Below are 22,627 nucleotides of genomic sequence, written 5' to 3' on the forward strand. Positions count from 1 at the left end.
TAGTAACATTTTTTGAGTTCCGTATAGATGAGTGGGAAATTTATCCTTTGGTTAGACATCTATTACCACCAGTTCACTTTAAACATTCTAGTTGTTACTGTATACCCTCTGTATAAATTTTGCTCGTAATTCATTATTACAAGGCTGATTAACTACATTCTTATCACATTGCATGCAAAAACAAACATTGATGTGCCACATTGTCACAAGATCTTACCTTATAGTCATGGGAATGCAACCATTTCCTCACTTGCTCTCACTGGGAAGTTGGATTAACACTCCATTTTAACTAGGCCACACCTTTCTGGAATAATGACAGTCCAAATATATCAAAGAACAAAATCAACCCCTTTCCTGTCTCATTCTTTGCCCGGGCCACAGGCTTTCAAATACTGAGCATCTGTGTCCACCTTGGTGAACTGAGTGAAGCAGAGCTTCTGTCCAATTCCATCTGGAAGTCCCTAAAAGGAAGCTGGCATCTAGTCCAGATATTAAACTGTTTCTTCTGCTCAAGGTCACTTCCTTCACCTCTGTCTAAAGTCCTTGACATTTTCTGAGGTCTTAGCAAAAAGATCAAAACCACAAAAGTGCATCATAAACAATAAGCCCCAACCCCTTCCTGTTCCTGGCTTCCTGTGGGTGACTGAAAGCAAACCATCTCCAGGCTGCTTTACCCTGGCCATGTGGCTTCAGATCCTTCTAAAGCTGCCACCCAAGACCAAGAACTCCTTCTGCTGCTTCTTCTCTCCCTGTTGTGAGGGAATGGAGCTCATATGTACATCTTGTTCCTTTTCATCAGTCCTGGAGGTAACTGCTAACATTTCCTAGCTGTCCCTTGGACGAGAGCTCCTAGCATACTGCTCGTTCTGCACACTCATCAGAAACGTAGGACAGTGCTGGAGCTGGAATCTTCCTTAACAGACCAGCATGCCCTATCACTTTTATTTTTATTTTTACTATTTCAAATCCAGTGCAAGTCAGTAGTTACTGAAACAAAAGAAAACAAAGAAAAAAAAAACAGTTAACATCCGACAGATATTTTGGAAGTCTGTGTTAAAGTTGGTGGTCTCAGCCCATTTTTGTGGATCAGTTGTTGAGACATTACAAAAACACATCATCCCAATGAGAGCGCATTGACTTCCTTGTTGGCAGACTCAACAGATCACATTTTATGTTCATTCAAACCTTGGCCCACCATCCCATCCATGACAGAACTGTGAAATATGGATGTGGCAGTTTGGGGGAAGCTTGTTCTGCCTGTGTCATGCTGTACTTGTTCTATGGATAAATATTGGAGGTCATGAGGCTGCCTGTTCAGCACTTTTTGTGAGCTCTTATTTTTCTCATTCTGAGAATGAGATGAATACATACAGTTATTTTCCCACCTATGTCATCCTTATCAAGACAACTCAGTAAGCATGTTTTGCAACTTTAGAATTTTGGTTTCAGAGTAACAGCCGTGTTAGTCTGTATTCGCAAAAAGAAAAGGAGTACTTGTGGCACCTTAGAGACTAACCAATTTATTTGAGCATGAGCTTTCATGAGCTACAGCTCACTTCACCGATGAAGTGAGCTGTAGCTCACGAAAGCTCATGCTCAAATAAATTGGTTAGTCTCTAAGGTGCCACAAGTACTCCTTTTCTTTTTTTAGAATTTTGGACAACCTTCTAGTTGGGGAGGAAAAAATCTCTGTTGCATTTTCCTTACACAGTTTACATTAAAGTATTATTTGTCAGTATTCCTTCACTTCCATGTGGGGTAAGGGAAGCAGTAATATTTCAAAATACCTCTACTTTCAAATCAGAGGGGTTGATGTGCTTTCCTGTTCACACTAATTAAACCAGTTCCTGGTACCTCCTATGAAGCTAAATAGTGTGGTTTGTCATTATGTGTTATTTTATTTTAGTATTTACAACGTGATATTGCTATACACAGCTCTGCATACACTGATAGTGCTTTACTAAGAGTCTGTATACAGTAGCTAATAGCCGAAACAGAGAGAAGAAAGACAGGGCCTGCCAAGAGAGCCAAACTCCTTTGTTATGAGACTGACAGGAGATCATTACAAAATGCTCCCATAATAACTCTACAGCTACATGGTTGAAAAAATAGCCACATTGGTGCTAGCAGAACTGTCATTCCCTTATGGGAAAAATCCTATGAAATGAAGCAAAATGATTGCCTTTCTTTATGGCAGGTTTTTTGTAACGGTCTGTTTGAAGTTAATAGACGTCTATGGTACAGATAAGAATTTTCAATAGGTTTAAAAAAAAACTGTAGAAAGGAGCTCATTACATATTCAACTCTACAGATTTTTAGCAAAACTTCCATAGACCCTGGCTTTTTAATAAAACCTCATTTTTTGTCTCTATTAACTTCTTTCATGAATTTTAAAGCATTTTAATCATCACATTAGAAATAGAGATTTGACTGGGGAATCTTTTAGGAAAAACTAGCTGAGGAACTAAATATTTATCAAATGCAAATTCTGCTGTGCTCGGAGCCCTTTAACATCAAAGTTACTAGTTTACTAACACTAAGAACTTTATGTGCGTAATAGGGTTTAGTTACATAGATCAGACACCAGGTGGCAGCACAGATGTGAAATTTTTTTGGCAGCTAGAATACCTTAACAAACTACAGTTGACTGTCAGGAGTAGGGCACTATATACACCTTCTTTTGTGATGTGAGAAGCAACCACAAAAACAATACCAAGGAACTACATTCCAGACCTTATAAAACTTGAAAAGTTTATAGAAATCTAGTCTGGGAACTAGGCAACTCGAGGATATTCAGCCATCAACTTTTCTGACAGACGCCCAATACGTCAACTGGATGTCAGGATTTGAGGTGTATAGTAAGACTTGCACTAATTATCTGCATGGTTGAGGTCTGCAAGCAATCTCATTTACATAGAGCTACAGGTTGTAAAGCAAATCTTTCCAATGCCCGTTCTAGAGTTTTCTGAGAGCACTTTGGGTATGTAAGAAGCTAGATGAGGAGGAATGAGGCCAGGGAACAACTAATGATGCTTAAAAGCTTCCACACCTTATTGCACTTGTTTCTTTCTTGTCCAAAATGATATTTACAAAAAAACAAAAAACAAAAAAAACAAAAACAAAACCTAAAATCTGAGTCAGTTGGCATCTGCAGACATACTTTGGCCTATATAAATCCTATTTACATTTATTTGGCAGGCAGTCTTTGAAATGCAGTGTTTCCATGATTAGATAGTGGAAGATGCTACCATTTGGGCCATTTGTATTTTGTCTGAAATGGTGCATTCATCACTAGTGTATTTATTAGTACTATAAAATGTATTATTTTGACTCTTTCAACTCAGTACAGTTTATGTTTCTGGGCAGTCCATAGTACAGACTCACTATGCCACAGATAAAAGGTGAAGCAGACATCCAGTCAGATAGGGCCATCTGCAACACAAATAACTTCTTTGGGTCCCAACACTATTCCTGCCTAGAGCTAGGTGAAAAATGCAGATTCAGTAACACAAACATTTTTGCAAATTCACATTGCTGTTGCTAACTCATTGGAGTAATAAAAAAATATCTTGATCAAGACATTCATTTTGACATTTTATAAAAATAAAAAAAACTTTTGATTTTTTGGTTCAAAACAATTTTTGTTTTCAATTTTCTTTCAAATTTATTTAAAAAAGTTAGAGACATTATATAAAATGCTCAAAATGAAATGTAAATGTTTCATTTGGGTTTGAGAAAAATGTTTCATTCAACCTGGAATATGGGGTTGTTGAGGTGGCACTGGAGGGGAACGAAAGTAAAACTTCTGAATATTTATTTTAGGCCCATGCTTTACAAGTGGTCCCTGTCAGGCCAATTCTGCAGTCCTTAACCAGGCGACATTCACACTGACTCCTATGGCATTTTTTCCTGAATGAAGACAGCCCAGTTTGATATGAGCAGCATACCATAGTCAGAGTTTTCAAGTTTGATTATTTACATGCCATATATAGACTTATCATTAAGTCCCCAGCTTTGAAAAGCTTGCCCATATAGTATGTTTAAAATATAGAGACTTTCACAAGGATTTAAAACCATTATGCAATGTGTTTAGCTGGTGTAAATTAGCATAACTCCATTAACTTTAACGGAACTACTCCTATTTATGCCAGCCCAGCCTCTGGCCAATTATAGTCTTGTTGTGACAAGGGCAGAAAATGGCAGACTCATTTAAACCCATGCTAGAAATGAAAACTGATTGGGAGACAATGTAGTGATGGTTATGATGATGGAAATGAAATAAAGAAACAATTCTTACTTCAATCCTACAGTTGTAACCTAGTGTTTTTCTTCAAATACCATATCCCTCTAAACTGAAATTTTCTAATTTGGCTATTATAACTAAAAGCCACTAGATGCCAGTATTATCTAAACATCAGGAAAAGACTGTTTCAGTAAAATGCTAGAAGCTTGAGAGGCAATCCCGCCAAATTCTGTATTGATAGTAAAGCTTCTGTATCTTTCTGACTAGATATGAGTACAATAATGCACAGAATATCACTGCAATAATGCACAGAAGAGATATCCGTGGTCACTCTACTAAAACCAAGAACACTAGATTATTTTATAATGAAATAAATTCAAATCAAAGTAGTCCCGTTTTAGTATGTAGCTCTGTCAAGCAACTATAGCTTACTGTACCCAAACTGCCATGTTGCATTCAGTCCACTATAGGTTAGAGCTGTTGCCAATTTGCAAAATTAAAATCTGGATTTTGACTACATCCGCTACTCAAATTCTTCAGGTTTGTTGGGTGTTCCTGGCTTTTTTTCAGAATAAAAAGAAGAATTCAGGTCTGGGTTGAGATTCCAAGCCAAACACTAAAGTTTGGTTTGCACCCATCTCTACACAGCAGGATTTTGGTTTGGACCCATTTCCACAATAATTGTTCTTTCTGTAGATCTTTGTGGTGAAAGGAAAAATGGGGCTTGGGTTTAAAATACTAGAGTGGCATACAGAAGATTCTGGTTCAATTCCCAGCTCTACCCCAACTTTCCTGTGTGAACTTGGGCTTAGTTGGAAGCCACCATAATGCTAATAATAAATAATATAATCCAACTATTTGGACGGATCTCTAATCTGCTGAGAACACATGGGAATTAAGTTTGCCAATCTCTGATACATCAGTAGTAGGTTAAACTGTACAGTCTGCAGAGACTTTTACAAAGCTATTTTGCCAGATCTGATGATGTTTTTTGTCTGTCCTTACCACAGCCGTTAGACTTTGAAACAAAAAAGGCATATACCTTTAAAGTAGAGGCCTCCAATGTGCATCTTGATCATCGATTCCACTCTGTGGGTCCATTCAAAGATACAGCCACTGTGAAGATCAATGTGTTGGATGTGGCTGAACCTCCAGTTTTCAGCAAGCCTATGTACACCATGGAGGTTTATGAGGATACTCCTGTTGGGACCATAATAGGTGCTGTAACTGCACAGGATCTTGATGTTGGCAGCAGCTCTGTTAGGTAAGGAAACATTTTCCTTCTTACATACCTTTCATATAAATTAAACTCAGAAAAGTTCAAAAAGAGAATTCTGTAAAGTTTGCAGAGGATAGGTTCATCAATGATTATTAGATGAGATGGTCCATGACGCAGCCCCATGCTCTGGGTTTCCATAAGCTTCTGCCTGCCAGAAGCTGGGACTGGATGACAAGGGATGGATCACTTAGCAATTGCACTGTTCTGTTCATAGCATCTGGCACTAGCCACTGTCAGAAGTCAGGATCCTGGGCTAGATGAAACATTGTTCTGACCCAGTATGGTCGTTCTTATGTTCTTATTTTCTAAATTTGTGCTGAGAATGAGACTGAATGAATCAGGAGAGTGGTAATGATATATGAACCATTTCACATGAAAGTCAAAATCACAGGTAATTGTTGCTGAAAGTAATTATCAAAAAAGTACATGCTGCATTGGGTGGCATACATGAAATGAGTCAATCGATATATAGTAGATACTAGATAACAGGAGTCCATATCACAAAAAGCACCATACTAGTTGGCATTAACTAACACACTTGACCTCAGCAGAGGTTCTGGGTACTGAATAGATATGCAGACTTTTGTCATACCCAGAGGGAGTCCATCAAAAACTGTTTAGAAGTACATTGGGAGCAAATGTGGAAAGGCAGGGTCGGGGAATTGGCAATGCTTTGGACATACCACACTTATATTATGCATAAATTGAGGGATATCAGTGCTGCACCTTTTCCAAGAAATAGTCTTTTTGTCACTCTTTATATTAAGGTTCCATTCATAAATAGTTTATAAAGAGTAATAAATGATTAATAAATTGTTATAGATTATTAGTGTCAAAAAGGTAAATAGGCTGCATATAACAATCTATCGTTACCTCCTTCTAATGATGTGCTCACAACCATTTATTATGCATGGTATTCATGTCTATAACAGGAATAATTTATTAAACCTTTATGAAAAAAATGGAACTTCACTATAAAGTGTTACAAGTCTCACTCTTTCTAAAACTGCCTCGGACTTCCAGAAAAAAAGTCTGATGCTAATGATACATATATTTTATGTAAACAGAATTAATGGTTCTGATTTAGAAAAGGCACATTAATAATTGCATGAAATTAGATTCTCCTAAAATACCTCATGTAGCTAATACGTTAAAAAAATTTACTCTACTCTAGACACTTGAGTGCACATGTTGGTGGAGATTACATTTAACATGTGAAAATAAATTGTTAATCTTGCAATTGTCCTTAGTAACCATTGCCAAGTACATCTCCAAAACAACAACACAATTCAACAAAAATGCCAGTGTTTTCAGAGGCGCCCAGGACTAGAATGCAAATATTGCTGGAGTTCAGGATGTAAGACAGCTGACATAGCAATGGGAAGGGTGATTGCATTCCCACAGGTAGCTCTTGTGCCTGCCCATCCTGCATTCCTTTCCACCACAAGATGGTGTAGTTTCATATAGACTGGGGGACATAGATTACATTCCCGCCTCTCCCTCCCCCGCCGCCCCTAACAAAGGGCCAGATTGTGAACCCCTTCCCCTAGCAGTGAGCTTACAAAAGTAGTCCCATCAAAACCAGGGTTATCTTGAAAGTTGGACTCTCTCTTAGGGCCAGATAGCGAGCCCCTTACTCATGTTTCTGAGAAGTTTCTCATTCAAATGGCCCAGTGTTAATCTCTTGAATAAGTAACTGCTCTCCAGTGAGAGTAACTGGCTGATAATCTGGCTCTAAGAGAGACCAGTTTTCATGCTTGAGTGCCTAGACCCTGATCCTGCAACTGGATCTGCCTGAAGGAACCGCTGGTTAAGTCTGTGGGACTTCTTGTGGGTGCAGTAGCCTGTGATATTTTTATAGTGAGCAGAACAGTGTCAAGATAAACCCTTTATTGTGAATAGAAGCTGTGTACAGAAATGAGGTAACAAACTTTCTACTGCTCTGTGTAGCTGTAGTCCGTGACTGCCCTGTCCTGGGTTGCTTTGTTTCTGCTCCAGAAGGAAGTGTGCCCCAGAAAACTAAAGACTGCATGAAGAATGGCATCTCTTAGTTTCCTGGAGGATTTACTCTATAGTGCATCTTCCCTTTTTTTGATCCCTTTCTGAGCTTCCTGACTTAGTTAAAACATTAAACTAAAACTATGGCAAACAAAATAATTGATTTAACCATCCTTCAAAGCCCACCCATGCAGAGCTGATTGCAGTACTGGGGTCTACGTTAGGCTGAGGTGCTCATTTCCACATTTTCCCAGTCAAGAGGTGACTTGTAGGGAAGGTATGGGGGGTGTAGAAGTATCCCCCCAGATTGACCTGCCGGGGGCTGGGAAGGAGAAGGGTTCTGTCCTTCTCTCCCTGCACCTCCCCACCCAGCACATTCAACTGCTCTCCCTGGCAGCTGGATAGGGAGCCGGATGGAGCCACTTCTGCCTGAGAGCCACTTCTCCCTGGCTGGGAGGTCACATGTCCTCCCCTTTAGATTGTGCACTGGCCCCACATGCACCTCCCAGCCCCGTATGGGGAGGCACAAGTTGTCTATGCCCTTAGGTGTCCAAGTGCCAGTCTGAGAATCCAAATGAGGGATTAGATACTCTGATACTACAGATAAGTGAGGCGGTGCTAGAAGATCAATAGACACACTGGGACAACAAAAGACAAATGACTACTGGGTACTGTAGAGGCAGTACATCTCCCTCAGTTTGACTCTGAAAGATAATTTCTTTCAGCCAAACCATCATGATTTTGGTCCTGAAAACACATACTTATCTCTTCTCCCCTTATAACTTACCATCCAAATACCTTTGGACCTTGGTGCCTCATACAAAGCTCCTTAAGTCAATAGAAAAACTCCTATTTGCTTCATTAAGCTTTGGATCAGTCCCTTATAACTGTGGAAACTGCCAATTAAAGAACTCCCATATTTGAGGGTGGCGGTAAGATGGTCATTGTTTACTATTTAACCTGTCTGTGTTCACATATTAGTTAGTTCAAGTGAAAGAACATAGACATAATTGTTAATTACTTATGTATTAGAATCCAATACTCCATAAGATTTATATCCTCTAATTGAAAGTAAGAGTCAATAAAAAAAAGTTAGCAAAAGCATAATTTAGTTACAAAGAGCTGCATGTGATTACAACTTTCAAATGCGTCTTATAGCAATTATGGTCTCTTAGCTATTTAAAATCTAGATTACCTTGTAGGGGTAAATAATGGTCTGTCAGTTTTACAATATTTTAAAGAAGGAGCTTAAGTAGTGCAACACTGCTTCCAAGTAAATAGGCCCTCTAAGTAGACACAGAATGGCAAGAAATGTTCTTTGAGGTAATAGGCAATATAATGTGCTGGATAGTACAGTTTCTTTACAAATTAATTCATGTTCCCAGAGATGTTTTCCTAGAGCAGTTTAGCCATTATGGTGCCTATTACAACAACAATCTGCAAAACAATGGAGACTAGAATAAACAAAAAATCTGCAGTGTATGCAGCAGAAGTTATAACTCAACAGAACAAAGCAGTCTAAAATAGCTCACATTAAAGGATGCAACACTAGTCACAGCAACTTAATCCACTTTATCAGGAAAAAATGTCTAAATCTGTTTTAAATGTATGGGGGGGGAATAGTAGCTAAATAATAGTGGAGGTTGAATTTGGGTGGGTTATTTTTTGCGTGGGGGAAAGAAGAAGGAGATACTATGTTGCTGAAAATCACTGAAAATGCTGAGGTTTATTTTTCTCCAGTAGATGGAATTAGGGCTGTTGAGGTTTCTGAGAAGTTTAGAGTTTGAATAAGTATGGATTGTGGGGATGGAAGTTGACAGAATATGGAAATGAAGAGGCTCAGAACACATATTCAGAGAAAGAGAAATAGGAAGACACAAAGAAAAGAAGGTGCCTTAGGTAGTCAGCACCTGCAAATATGACTCTATGTGACACTGTTTTGGAACATTGCCCTAGTGCACCTCATTTTCAAACTGTGTTAAATTTAGATTTCAGTACTTGCGGGAGAGATATTCTGTCCATTTCCATTTCCTTCATACCGCAGCAAGAAATGCTTGGCATAAATGTTAAGCTGAAGTCCTGTGTACTTTGTGGCCATTAAAGATCCCAAAGCACTTCTCAAAGAAAAAGAAAGGAAATATTCTCACATGTTCTTCTCAGATTCCTAGCCCACGACAGTTACAAGCCCTCCAGGACAGACAAGCATCTGTACTCAAATAAACACTGAGTATTTATATCATTTATAAATCAGAAAATGTTGGTGTTCATCAAATCTAATTTCCTTTAGAGATAGCATCAGGTTTTTTATTAAAATCATGCTTACATATGCACATACTCTATAAAGGTTGAGACCAATGTGACATCTTAGGGACAAAGCTAAGTAACAATCAAAAATGCCAGCATAAGTAGATGGTTGGGAAATCACCATTACATACAATGATATCTGGAGTATAGATATTTCTCTAATCTCTATGTGAGATTAAGCCACATTTCAAGTGGCATCTTTGAAGATGTCAAATTTCCTAGGAAATGATGTATCTTAGTGGATAAAGGATTTTTACCTTTGGTCTGAACTACAGATGTGACTGATTAAAATGAGTTTGATATTCTCCTCCATGACATTGTCCCGCAGAACCTCCTTGCTTGACTCACGTGCCGTACCTCGTGAGCCTCAGAACCATTTAAAGCAAAAAGGCCCCATCCTGCTCAGTTCCAGAATTCCAGAACTAGAATATAACGCCCCCTACTTACATCCTTTTGTACTGTTATGAACAAAAGAATGGCCATACTGGGTCAGACCGTTTTTCCATATGCAACAGGGTGCTGGGAAAAGGGTTGCTGATTCAACCCTGTCAAGGTTCTTTCCCAACTCTGAACTCTAGGGTACAGATGTGGGGACCTGCATGAAAGACCTCCTAAACTTATTCTTACCAGCTTAGATTAAAACTTCCCCACAGTACAAACTTTGCCTTGTCCTTGAATAGTATGCTGCTACCACCAAGCCTTTTAAACAAAGAACAGCGAAAGAGACCACTTGGAGATGTCTTCCCCAAAAATATCCCCTCCAAGACCTACACCCCCTTTCCTGGGGAAGGTTTGATAATAATCCTCACCAATTGGTACAGGTGAACACAGACCCAAACCCTTGGATCTTAAGAACAATGAAAAATCAATCAGGTTCTTAAAAGAAGAATTATAATTAAAGAAAAGGTAAAAGAATCACCTCTGTAAAATCAGGATGGTAAACACTTTACAGGTAATCAGATTCAAAACATAGAGAATCCCTCCAGGTAAAACCTTAAGTTACAAAAAGACACAAAAACAGCAATACACATTCCCTCCAGCACAGCTTATTTTACAAGCCATTAAACAAAAGAAAATCTGACACATTTTCTAGCTAGATTACTTACTAACTTTACAGGGGTTATAAGGCTGCATTCCTGATCTGTTCCCGGCAAAAGCATCACACAGTCAGACCAAACCCTTTATTCCCTCCTCTCCAGATCTGAAAGACTCTTGTCCCCTCATTGGCCATTTTGGGTCAGGTTCCAGCAGGGTTACCTTAGCTTCTAAACCCTTTACAGGTGAAAGGATTTTTGCCTCTTGCCAGGAGGTATTTTATAGCACTGTATACAGAAAGGTGGTTACCCTTCCCTTTATGTTTATGATATGCCACCCAAATGACAGATAGGGTGAAACACTTGTTGTGACTTCTTCCTGGAGATCTAGGAGAAAACAGAGTTAATAAGACACATGCATCTTTAAATATACAACTAACTGTATGAAGACTAACAATATTTTCCACATCTTAAGGAAAAGACTAACAATATTTTCCACATTCTGGGAAACTTTCACGGGAGAGTGAATCAGCCATTTGCTTAGAAGCTCCTGAAATGTGCTGTATGTCGAAATCAAAATATTGGAGACTCCACCAAATACGTTTTTTGTTATTTCCCTTGGCAGTATGAAGCCACTGTAGTGCAGCATGGTCTGTTTGCAGGTGGAAACGCCATCCCCAAATGTATAGGCATAGCTTTTCCAGAGCGTAGACAATGGCATAACATTCCTTTTCACTGATTGAACAGTGGCTTTCCCTCTCAGACAGCTTCTTGCTGAGAAACACGACAGGATGGAATTCTTGATTCGGTCCTTCCTGCATTTAGACTGCTCCCACACCACGCTTGGACGCATCTATGGTTACTAGGAACGGTTTGTCAAAGTCTGGGGCCCTTAGCACAGGGTCAGACATGAGTGTTGCTTTAAGCTGGTTAAAGGCCTTCTGACACTCTTTGGTCCACTGAACGGCATTTGGCTGTTTCTTGTTGGTTAGGTCTGTCAGTGGAGCGGCAATTTGCTGTATTGAGGTACAAATCACCTGTAATATCTGGCCAAGACTAAGAAGGATTGAACCTGTTTCTTTGACTTTGGGACAGGCCACTTTTGGATAGCATCCACTTTGGCCTGTAAGGGATTGATAGTTCCTTGACCCACCTGGTGTCCAAGGTAAATTACTCTGTTTAGCCTATTTGACACTTCTTAGCCTTAACAGTCAGTCCTGCCTTCCTGATGCACTCAAAGACTTTTTGTAGATGTTCCAGTTCTTCTGCCCAGGAATCCGAAAATATGGACACATCGTCAAGGTAGGCGACTGCATATTCTCCTAATTCCGCTAGGAGACCATCTACAAGTCTTTGGAAGGTGGCGGGTGCATTTCGCAGCCCGAAAGGGAGCCCATTAAATTCATACAGCCCGACATGTGTGATGAAGGCTGACCTATCCTTAGCGGATTCATCTTGCGATACTTGCCAGTACCTCTTGGTTAAGTCCAAGGTAGAGATAAACTGGGTCTGTCCCAGTTTCTCCAGTAGTTCATCTGTGCGTGGCATTGGATAGTTGTCTGGGCGAGTTACAGCATTTAGCTTATGGTAGTCCACGCAAAAATGTATCTCCCCATCTGGTTTGGAAACTAGAACCACTGGAGATGCCTGTGCACTGCCGGAGGGGTGGATTACACCCATCTGTAGCATATCTTGAATCTCCTTTTCTATAGCAGTTTTAGCTTGAGGAGACACCCGGTAAGGTTGGACCCTAATTGGGTGAGCATTACCTGTGTCAATGGAGTGGTATGCCCGTTCAGTCAGCCTGGGGTGGCTGAGAACGTCGGCATGTACCTAGCGCACAGCTCCTTGATCTGCTGTCTCTGCATACGCCCAAGAGTCATGGAGAGGTTCACCTCTTCCACACCACCATCACTTTTCCCTTCGCAGTAGACACCTTCAGGCCACTCAGTGTTATCTTCTCCCTGGGCTGTAAACTGACAAACCTTTAATTCTCTGGAAGAAAAGGGCTTTAGAGAATTAATATGGTACACCTTAGGCTTTCAGTTGGAGGTGGGGAATGCTATGAGATAATTGACAGCTGCCAGGTGCTCTTGGACCATGAATGGCCCTTCCCACGATGCTTCCATTTTAATGGGCCTGGAGCTCCTTTAAGACCATGACCTGGTCCCCTACTTTGAAGGGCCGCTCTCTGGCATGTTTATCATACCAGGCTTTTTGGTCTTTTTGAGCATCTTTTAGGTTTTCTTTAGCAAGGGCTAAAGAGTTTCAGAGGGTGTTTTGTAGGTTGGTTACAAAGTCCAGAATGTTAGTTCCTGGAGAAGGTGTAAACCCCTCCCATTGCTGCTTCAGCAACTGTAATGGCCCCTTAACCTCGCGGCCATATACAAGTTCAAATGGTGAAAACCCTAAACTGGGATGTGGTACAGCTCTGTAGGCAAAGACCAACTACTGTAACACTAAGTCCCAATCGTTGCAGTGCTCATTTACGAATTTACGTATCATGGCCCCCAAAGTTTCATTAAACTTCTCCACCAGGCCATTTGTTTGATGGTGATAAGGGGTGGCAACCAAGTGATTTACCTCATGAACTTCCCAAAGGCTTTCCATAGTTCCTGCCAGGAAATTAGTTCCTGCATCTGTAAGGATGTTGGAGGGACACCCTACTCTGGCAAAAATGTCTTTGTTCTAATGGTGAACATGGAGAAAAGATGGATTTCTGAACATCCATGTACAACGGTCAGATCCTTTGTTTTAAGATGTGTGGGCAATGGGCATTCACCACACAGCTGTTGAGATTGTTTAGAATTCACAGCTCAAGCAGGAAGGAGAGGACCCTCAATCTTTAATAGCAATACCTAGTTCTTACATAGCATTTTTCCACAGTAGATCTCTAAGTGCTCTAAAAGGAAGTCAGTATCATTCTCTCTATTTTACAGATAGGGAAACAGAGGTGAAGTGACTTGCCCAAGGTCACTCAGCAGGTCAATGGCAGAATTTGGTAAAGAACTCAGAACTCCTTAGTTCCAGTCCAGTGATCTATCCACTAGGTTATAAAAATTGACTACTAGAATGTCAAATACTACTTTTGATATTTTACTTGAAGAAAACAAAGTATTTGTACACTTCTCTCAGTAGGTGGGCTGTAGATCCATAACTCTTAGATTCACTCTTTAAGGCCAGAAGAGACCATTGTGATCATCTTGTCTGACCTCCTACATATCACAGGCCACAGAGCCTCACCCACTCATCCTGTAATATGCCCATAACCTCTGGCTGAGTTACTGAAGTCCTCAAATCTTGATTTAAAGATTTCAAGTTACAAAGAATCCACCATTTACTCGAGTTCAAACCAATAAGTGACCTGTGTCCCATGCTGCAGAGGAAAGTGAAAGACCCCAAGGGGATTGGCCAATCTACCCTGGGGAAGATTCCTTCCCAACTCCAAATATGATCAGTTAGGCCCTGAGCCAAGGGGAGAGACCCACCCTCCAGACACCTGTAAAAGGATTCTCTATAGAAACTCAGAGCTCTCCCATCAAGTATCCTACCTCCAGCCATTGACCATATTGCTAATAGCAGTCATGGATGGGCCATATACCATTGTAGGCAACCTCATCATACCAGCCCCTCCATCAGCTTATCAAGCTCAGTCTGAATGAACAGTTTGGTCAGAAAGTGTGTGCTGGTAGCTCAGGACAGTGTTTAGCACTGAGGGAGAGAGGAAGAATTGTCATAGAAGGCTCCTCCATTTGATTAGGACCAGCCAGGAAGCAGGAATGAGGGAGGTAAGCGCTTGGCAGTACATAATGATCTAAACACCCACTTGTAGTTTAATGGAGCAGCAGCATATTATGCTTTTGCCCCCTAATGGCTAGATTCTGCAAAAATATGCATTCTGTTGCAATTGTACTTTAGCTCATGTAGTAGAACTGCTGCTTTTGCATGAAAGGTCCTCACTCCAAGTCTCTGCAGCAATGGATTCGTCAAACACTATGAAATGCAATCGCTGGATTAAAAGCAGTGATTTCGTGTGCTACAGCCATATCATCTCAAACAGTGATCTTGTCATGGCTCAAAACCCATCTTAATCTTGCTTAGGTCATTACTTGGACGAACCTCTAAAGAAACCTAGGTGCTATAAGGAACAGTGTTGGTCATTCTTTAAAATGGTTCTCTTCCCTTAGTCAAAATTGAAATAGCTCCCCACCACATAAAACTACAGCCCTGAGGACTGGTGGTAATTAAAGAGTCTACTGCACTTTTCACAAGAATAGTGGCGTTAGCTCTTGTATTCTGGCTAAACTCCAAATATATTCGATCTAAATGTCCCTTTTAATTAAATTGGATATGTTAGTGCTAACTTCCTCTCTTAACCTGTTGTATAGTTTGTTGTTGTATATATCTAAACAGTTGTTGCATTTCATCTAGAGAGGTTCTTATATTTTGAGCCATTGTTTCCTTGCAGCATCATTAATGTAATTTTAAGCTAGGATTTATTGACAGTCACATATATTTGGGGTAGGGGATGGTCACATGCTTGGAGTACAATTTCAGCCTGGGGCATCCTTAGACCTCTAAGAGAAATGGATCAACACACAGGAGAGTAGCAAATACATGGCTGGGGCCACATCTTTGTATGTGGATGAACTGAAAAAGCAGACATAAAATGGGATGGCGCTGATGGCATCCATATGGATCTCACATTAACAATCTGCAGTTTGATATTAATGAACTCATTTAGGCCTTAATCTCCAAAGATATTTCCTGATAGGTCACAGCCCAAGAGGAAGTCAAGGGGTACCAATGACCACCTTCTGGATTCTGGGTTTCTCTGGGGTTTGAACAACCTTCAATGTAAACTGGAGCAGCCTTGGGACTATTCTAATTTATGGCCACCTCCTCAAGGCTGGCTATGGGCTGCCCAGCACCACAGTATTCCCCAAAGTGCTTAACACTATAGCCATTCCCTTTCAAATCCCCAAATCTACCTGTACCAAACCCCTCGCTGCAGGGTTTGTGAGGCCCCCGTACAGGCCAGAGTAGGTGACAGAATCATCCCACTATGTGTCCACAGCTCCCACTAGTGTAATTTTGGCACCACTGGTCTTCAGTGTGACATCTTTTCTCTCGGGCTTCCTCAGCTTCATTACGGTTTTGATTTATGCAATGAGAATAGGTACTGAGTTAACGCATCTCAAAGACTAAGATAGGATACTGAACGCCAAATATTTGCACACTGAAAAGTGGACTCAAAGCAGCCAATTCCCGCTGGGTGAGAGAAACATTAATAGTATGAAGCTCTGTGGCCTCCTCTACCAGATCTGCTGTCACATATGCTTACACCACCATTTCCTGAACTGGAAATTTGCTTCCTGGTTTAAGGAGAGGGGCTGGGTGTGTCAGGAGATGGACGGAAATTGAAAAGGGTGTGGTATAGTGAGGCTCTGCTCCCCCTGATTCTTGGTTGGTGTTAAGACCCTGAGGACATTATGCCAGAGTGTAAGTTAAAGCTGCCTGGAGACAGGCAGCTGAGAACGAGGGAGCCACAACCAGCTCTCTGTCTGCCCACAGTCCACCCCAAACCATCCTCAAATGCCCCTCCCATCACCAGAGATTCTAGGATGCTCTTTAATGTCCACGCCATCATGGCCTCCCCCCGTGGAAAGCTGGCAGAGTAGGAACACTTTCACATAGTCTGATCTCCCATCTGCAGGCAATGGAAATAAATCAGCTGGTAGCAAACAGATCTCCTACTAATGCTGGACCAGTAGACTCAGATGGTACCATCCTTCCCTCATTATGGACAGGTTAGAGAGAGAGAGAGAGAGAGAGTGCACATGCAGAATGGCCTCCACTGTTCAAGTCTGCCCCAAACCTCAGCAATACCTAAAGATCCATTACAGCAGCAAAGAGAATGGGGTTCTGAGGCTTTGTCCTTAACCTAATTTTGTCCTGTAGGTGCACCACAGTTGTGCCAGCCCTGGAGAGATGATGTGTATGGTAAGCTTGTATTAAAGGGGTTAAATGCAAGATTTCTGAATACATACATTTTACCCCATACATCTAAGCCGGCAATACAAGTTACAGCTTTTCATTCTCTCTGGGTCTTGCAGCACTGCCTTCTCAGTGCACTAGTAAAAATAAAAACAATGCATTTTCCAAATGACAACAGCTTTTGCTAAGATATGCATCCCATCATGAGAAATGCAAAGCAGACAACAGAGCTGTCTGAAGATTTTGATGAGCATCTGAACAGCATTTTAGATGGGGAGGGTGAGGAAGTGATGAAATTTGTAGACAGGAACAATTGGCAGTTTGGAACCGTTGATAATTGAAGTGAAGCAGATTTTATTCCCCATTTTGTCTAGTGTGTTTTACTAAAATGTGTATGTCAAATTTATAGGGCTTATGAAAAGTTCAACAGCTTCTTTCAGTCAAATCTGATGTAGTCATCAGAATCAGTGAGTGTTCCCACAGCCATTGCCTTCATGTAAATTAGTTCTGCATCATGCCAAATAAACATTCACTGTTCTCATCAGAAGCTAAGAGCAAAGTGTTATTTGTTTGTATTGACATTATCCGTACCACATCAGGTGGCCTGCTAGCTGGTGAAAAACATTAATCTTTCACCTTCATTATTTAGAAATGGAGTGAGATTGTAGCTCACTGTGAAAAGACTGCAAGTCATGTATTTATAGAGTGCAAAGAATTCTAGTCAGTGGAGGTGTTGAATTTCTACATATGTTTTATATCTAATTCTCACGAGAAAGAGCTGGCCATATGATACGGTGAATAGAATGTTTTCTTCTTCTTCTCTCCAAATGTAGAGTTCTCCCTCCACCCTCCTGAAGTCACAACTACCCAATGCCCACAATGTGCAAAATTCTGTCTAGCACCAGTGAAAAGTTTAGGGTCTGCGGTCTCACAAAACATCAAAGCTTTATAACACTTTAAAGTCAAAACATTTCTAAAACTAGAAAAGCCATTGCAGGTCATTTATATAGGGGGGTTAGGTATGTTAGTGTTACTCTCTCGCAGGTGTTTATACAGTTTCATTTATAGGTGGGATTTTTGTGACTGTGAAGTCACAACTATGACTGTGAAGTCAATGAGAGTTGACTTGCGTAGGATAAGAGTTAGGCCAATACTTCTGGAAACCTCACACTAACAAAGACACTTGGTTTTATAGGTGGAAGGGTACAAAAAAAAGTAATCCTACTGAACATCTTATAAACACTTTACAATATCTGTAAAAATGGATTTTATGGAAAATATATGGCACATTTATAATGCTTATCCAGTGAAGTGCAAAATGAAAGGGTTTTTTTGGTCATTTGTTAGACATGACCTACCCAACTCACTCTTGACTTTGCTACTGGTGAATAATGCAACCATTCCAAAATCATGCTAATAAGTCCTCTAGATCATACCATACCTCACTGTTCTTGTACACATATTGTATGCTTTGTGTGCTAGTAGAGACATTTAAGGTAGCATATGGGGAAAATACTGGATGATAAGTAAGGGTTTAGTGAAGTGAGTTCGTAAGCCACACTGCCTAAGAAGTCTCTGTTATTTTTGACATTTCTGCCATCTTGTTTGTATTTTGCTTTGGTTAATATCTTCCTGCAAGTATTTATTCACTGATGTTATAAATTGTTTGGGACATATTTGCATAGATTGGCTTCTTTTGGGATCAAGCTGATACCCATAGGGTTACATGGAGGGTAAGATAAGAGCTGATTGCAACTCCATTAGGATTTTATTTGGTTTGACCTTTAATGAAATAACAAGGCTTTGAAAATCCTCAGCATAGGTATAGGGAGTTCATGCCCCCATTAAGAGAAGATGAGCTAGCCTTACTAAATTATTTAAAGAGGAAAAAAACGTGTGGGGATATATTAGCCTTTTTTGAGCTCTATTACCAGTCCTTCCTGTTTCTTGGCTCAGAATAAATAAAAGATAGAGAGAAAATTCAATGTTGGCTGGATATTATGGGAAACAGTATTAAATCTCTCCCCCCAATAACCCATTATTAGACATTGCTATATCAGACCACATTTCCTGCATTGTGGTGGTTAAACCTACTAACGTGATTTCTGTTGATATTGACAGGATATTTATCATTTAAGTAGGAATGCTTCATTATGAAAATATCCCAATATTAGAACTGGAATAAATCAGTGGTGTGATTTTCCCTATAGGTTTTTAATAGTTTCAAATATGTTAATCTTCACCTAACTTCAAAATAAATATGATTTATCTAACTAAATAGTAATGTTGTTTGATTTTATGGAAAGTTACCTGATACAGGATAGTCAGCCCAATGGATGTACACAATGCTATGGGCACTGGATAGTACAGAGTACTGAGGAGTTGAAAAATCCTGCAGAAAGGATTTGTGGACTGTTAACATAGAACAACTTGAATTTTATGTGGTCTTCTGTGCTTATGAAAACATATTCCATCTTTAATACAGCTATTTCGTAGGATCATATTAGTTAAAAAACAGAAATGGCCTATTAGAATCCATCCTCCCGCAAGACCTTAGAACACAAAAGAAGATTCAACTAAACCCAAACCTTTGTAAGTAGTTAAGGAACCCAAATAATCTTAACGTTGTCTCAAATATGAAGTCCCTGAGAAAAAGAACCCACTCTCTGACTACCCTGTCTAGCAATAATAAGAAGTTTAACAGCATCACTGACCACACAAAACAAAACCCCTTATTTCTGATCAGTGTTGGTTGTACTAGTCCCAGCTGCCCTTAACAGCCATGAAGAGCTCTCTGAGGAAGACATACTTGTAATACAAGCTTGTGATTGAATAAATAGCAAACTGAAGGCAATCATTCATCACTCTTGATTAGATAGAATTCCATGTGTTGCCAATTATCCAGATGTTATTAGGCACAGACCCTAGTTTATCTACCTGTATAAATCTCCTATGTCCGCATCAAGAAATTATGCAATTCCTACAAGAAGGACAAAGGTTAGTATGATAACAAAGCATCTCACTGAGTAAGATATGTACATATGAACCAGTGCTCTGTGGTGCACATTTTTGATGCTCTAGACACAAGGTGTTTTCCCCAAAATTTATGTTCTTTATGCCTTTTAAAAAAATTGTAATCCAAGAATAACTCATCCTATAAAGCAGATATAAAAGAAACAAGAAATTGAGATAGGAGGCTAAGAGGACAGACATTTCAACTTCATTACTTTAAAATATTGGTTTTCTTTTGGGCATAACTTTAGAGCCAAATGTCAATTTCTTCTTGTGTTTTTGTTTTTTTAAATAACTGCAACATTTTTCTAAGCTTTTAATCTTTAATTTGTTGTTATATACTCAACTTTAATTCCATTTTAATGAAAACTTTGTCTGTGAGTATTACTATATGTAATTAGATTCTTAGCATGAAATATCTGTTTATAATCAGACATTAGAGATGGTAAAGACCTATGAGATCACCCAATACATCTTCCTGCCAATGCAGTATTCTTCCATACAACAAATGTATTATGATTTTGCCCAAATTATTTTTTAAAATGTCCAGTGATAGGACTTTTGTCATTTCTCTCAGGAAACTACTCTGCAGCTTAATATGTATCACTGCCAGGAAGATTTTGTTCGTCAACCTAAATTTCTTTCTTAATTTCATCCCATACTCTTGTTATATCTCCCTATGTAATACTAAATAATACTCGTCCCTTTTTGGTATTTAAACCCTTCCACTATTTGTAGACCATTATCATGTCTCTCCTGTCATCTCATATACAAGCTAAACATATTTTAGCTCTTTTGATCTCTCCTCATAATTGACTGTTTCAAGACCCCGAATTATTTTTAATGCTGTTCTCTGAACTCCCTCCAATTTGCTGATATCTTATTTGTCATGTGGTGCCCAAGAGAAACTTCAGGTTTTTTTGTTATCGTTTACCAGAAACAGGGTCTATTATCTCCCTACTACATTACATAATTCCTTTTTGCACACTTTTGTGCAACCATATCTCAAACTCTAGACTAATTTGCTTTCTTCCAGTCTACACCACCTGTTCTCATTGTTGCTTCCCTGGTTCATTCCCCCTGGGAATTGCATGTATAAAAATACAGTGTCCTTAGTTGGCATATTTAAAAGTTCAATCTCATTTTATCATCTTCCAGGCTCTTTAGGTCCCTCTGTATTATTTCCCTAACCCTAATGGTGTTCATTAGAACATAAGAACCGCCATACTGGGTCAGACCAAAGGTCCATCTAGCCCAGTATTCTGTCCTCTGACAGTGGACAGTGCCAGGTACCCCAGAGGGAATGAACAGAACAAGTAATCATCAAGTGATCCATCCACTGTTGCCCATTCCAAGCTTCTGGCAAATAGAGACTAGGGACACCATCCCTGCCCATCCTGGCTAATAGCCATTGATGGACCTATCCTCCATGAACTTATCTACTTCTTTTTAGAATCCTGTTATAGTCTTGGCCTTCACAACATCCTCTGGCAAGGAGTTCCTCATATTGACTGTCTGCTATGTGAAAAAAATACTTCCTTTTGTTTGTTTTAAACCTGCTGCCTATTAATTTCATTTGACGACCCCTAGTTCTTGTGTTATGAGAAGGAGTAAATAACACTTCCTTATTTACTTTCTCCACACCAGACATGATTTTATAGATATTTATCATATCCCCTCTTAGTCATCTCTTATCTAAGCTGAAAAGTCCCGGTCTTATTAATCTCTACTCATATGGCAGCTGTTCCAGACCCCTAATAATTTTTGTTGCCCTTTTCTGAACCTTTTCCAATTCCAATATATCTTTTTAGAGATGGGGTGACCACATCTGCATGTAGTATTCAAGATGTGGGCATACCACGGATTTATTATCTATCCCTTTCTTAATGATTCCCAATGTTCTGTTTGCTTTTTTGACTGCCACTGCACATTGAGTGGATGTTTTAAGAAAACTAACTCCAAGATCCAACTCCAAGATCTTTCTTGAGTGGTAACAGCTAATTTAGACCCCATCATTTTATATGTATAGTTAGGATTATGTTTTCCAACGAACATTGTTTTGCATTTATCAACATTGAATTTCTTCTGCCATTTTGTTGCCCAATCACCCAGTTTGGTGAGATCCTTTTGTAGCTCTTCACAGTCTGCTTGGGACTCAACTATCTTAAGTAATTTTGTATCAGCTGCAAATTTTGCCACCTCACTGTTTACTGCTTTTTCCAGATCATTTATGAATATGTTGAATAGGACTCGTCATTATTTACCTCTCTCAATTCTAAAAACTAATAATTTATTCCTATCCTTTGCTTCCTGTCTTTTAACCAGTTACCAATCCACGAAAGCACCTTCCCTCTTATCCCATGACAGCTTACTTTGTTTAAGAGCCTTTGGTGAGGAACCTTGTCAAAGGCTTTCTGAAAATCTAAGTAGACTATATTCACTGGATACTCCTTGTCCACATGCATGTTGACCCCCCTCAAAGAATTCTAGTAGATTGGTGAGGCATGATTTCCCTTTACAAAAACCGTGTTGGCTCTTCCCCAACAAATTATGTTAATCTATGTGTCTGACAATGTTCTTCTTTACTATAATTTCAATCAGTTTGCCCAGTACTGAAATCAGGCTTACCACCCTGTAATTGCCAGGATCACCTCTGGAGCCCTTTTTAAAAATTGGTGTCACATTAGCTATCCTCCAGTCATTTGGTATAGAAGCTGATTAAATTATAGGTTACATACCACAGTTAGTAGTTCTGCAATT

General features: G+C 39.7%; 1 protein-coding gene across 1 annotated transcript in view; it reads left to right on the forward strand.

The window, feature by feature from the left end:
- CDH12 (cadherin 12) overlaps positions 1-22,627 on the forward strand; it is a 206,596-nt gene that overhangs the window by 160,324 nt on the left and 23,645 nt on the right. The window contains exon 6 of the mRNA XM_073329466.1: positions 5,254-5,507. Coding sequence (XP_073185567.1) covers positions 5,254-5,507 — 254 coding nt within the window. The remainder of the gene's footprint in view (positions 1-5,253; positions 5,508-22,627) is intronic.

The sequence above is a fragment of the Lepidochelys kempii genome, chromosome 2 (assembly GCF_965140285.1).
Source record: "Lepidochelys kempii isolate rLepKem1 chromosome 2, rLepKem1.hap1, whole genome shotgun sequence".
NCBI lineage: Eukaryota > Metazoa > Chordata > Testudines > Cheloniidae > Lepidochelys > Lepidochelys kempii.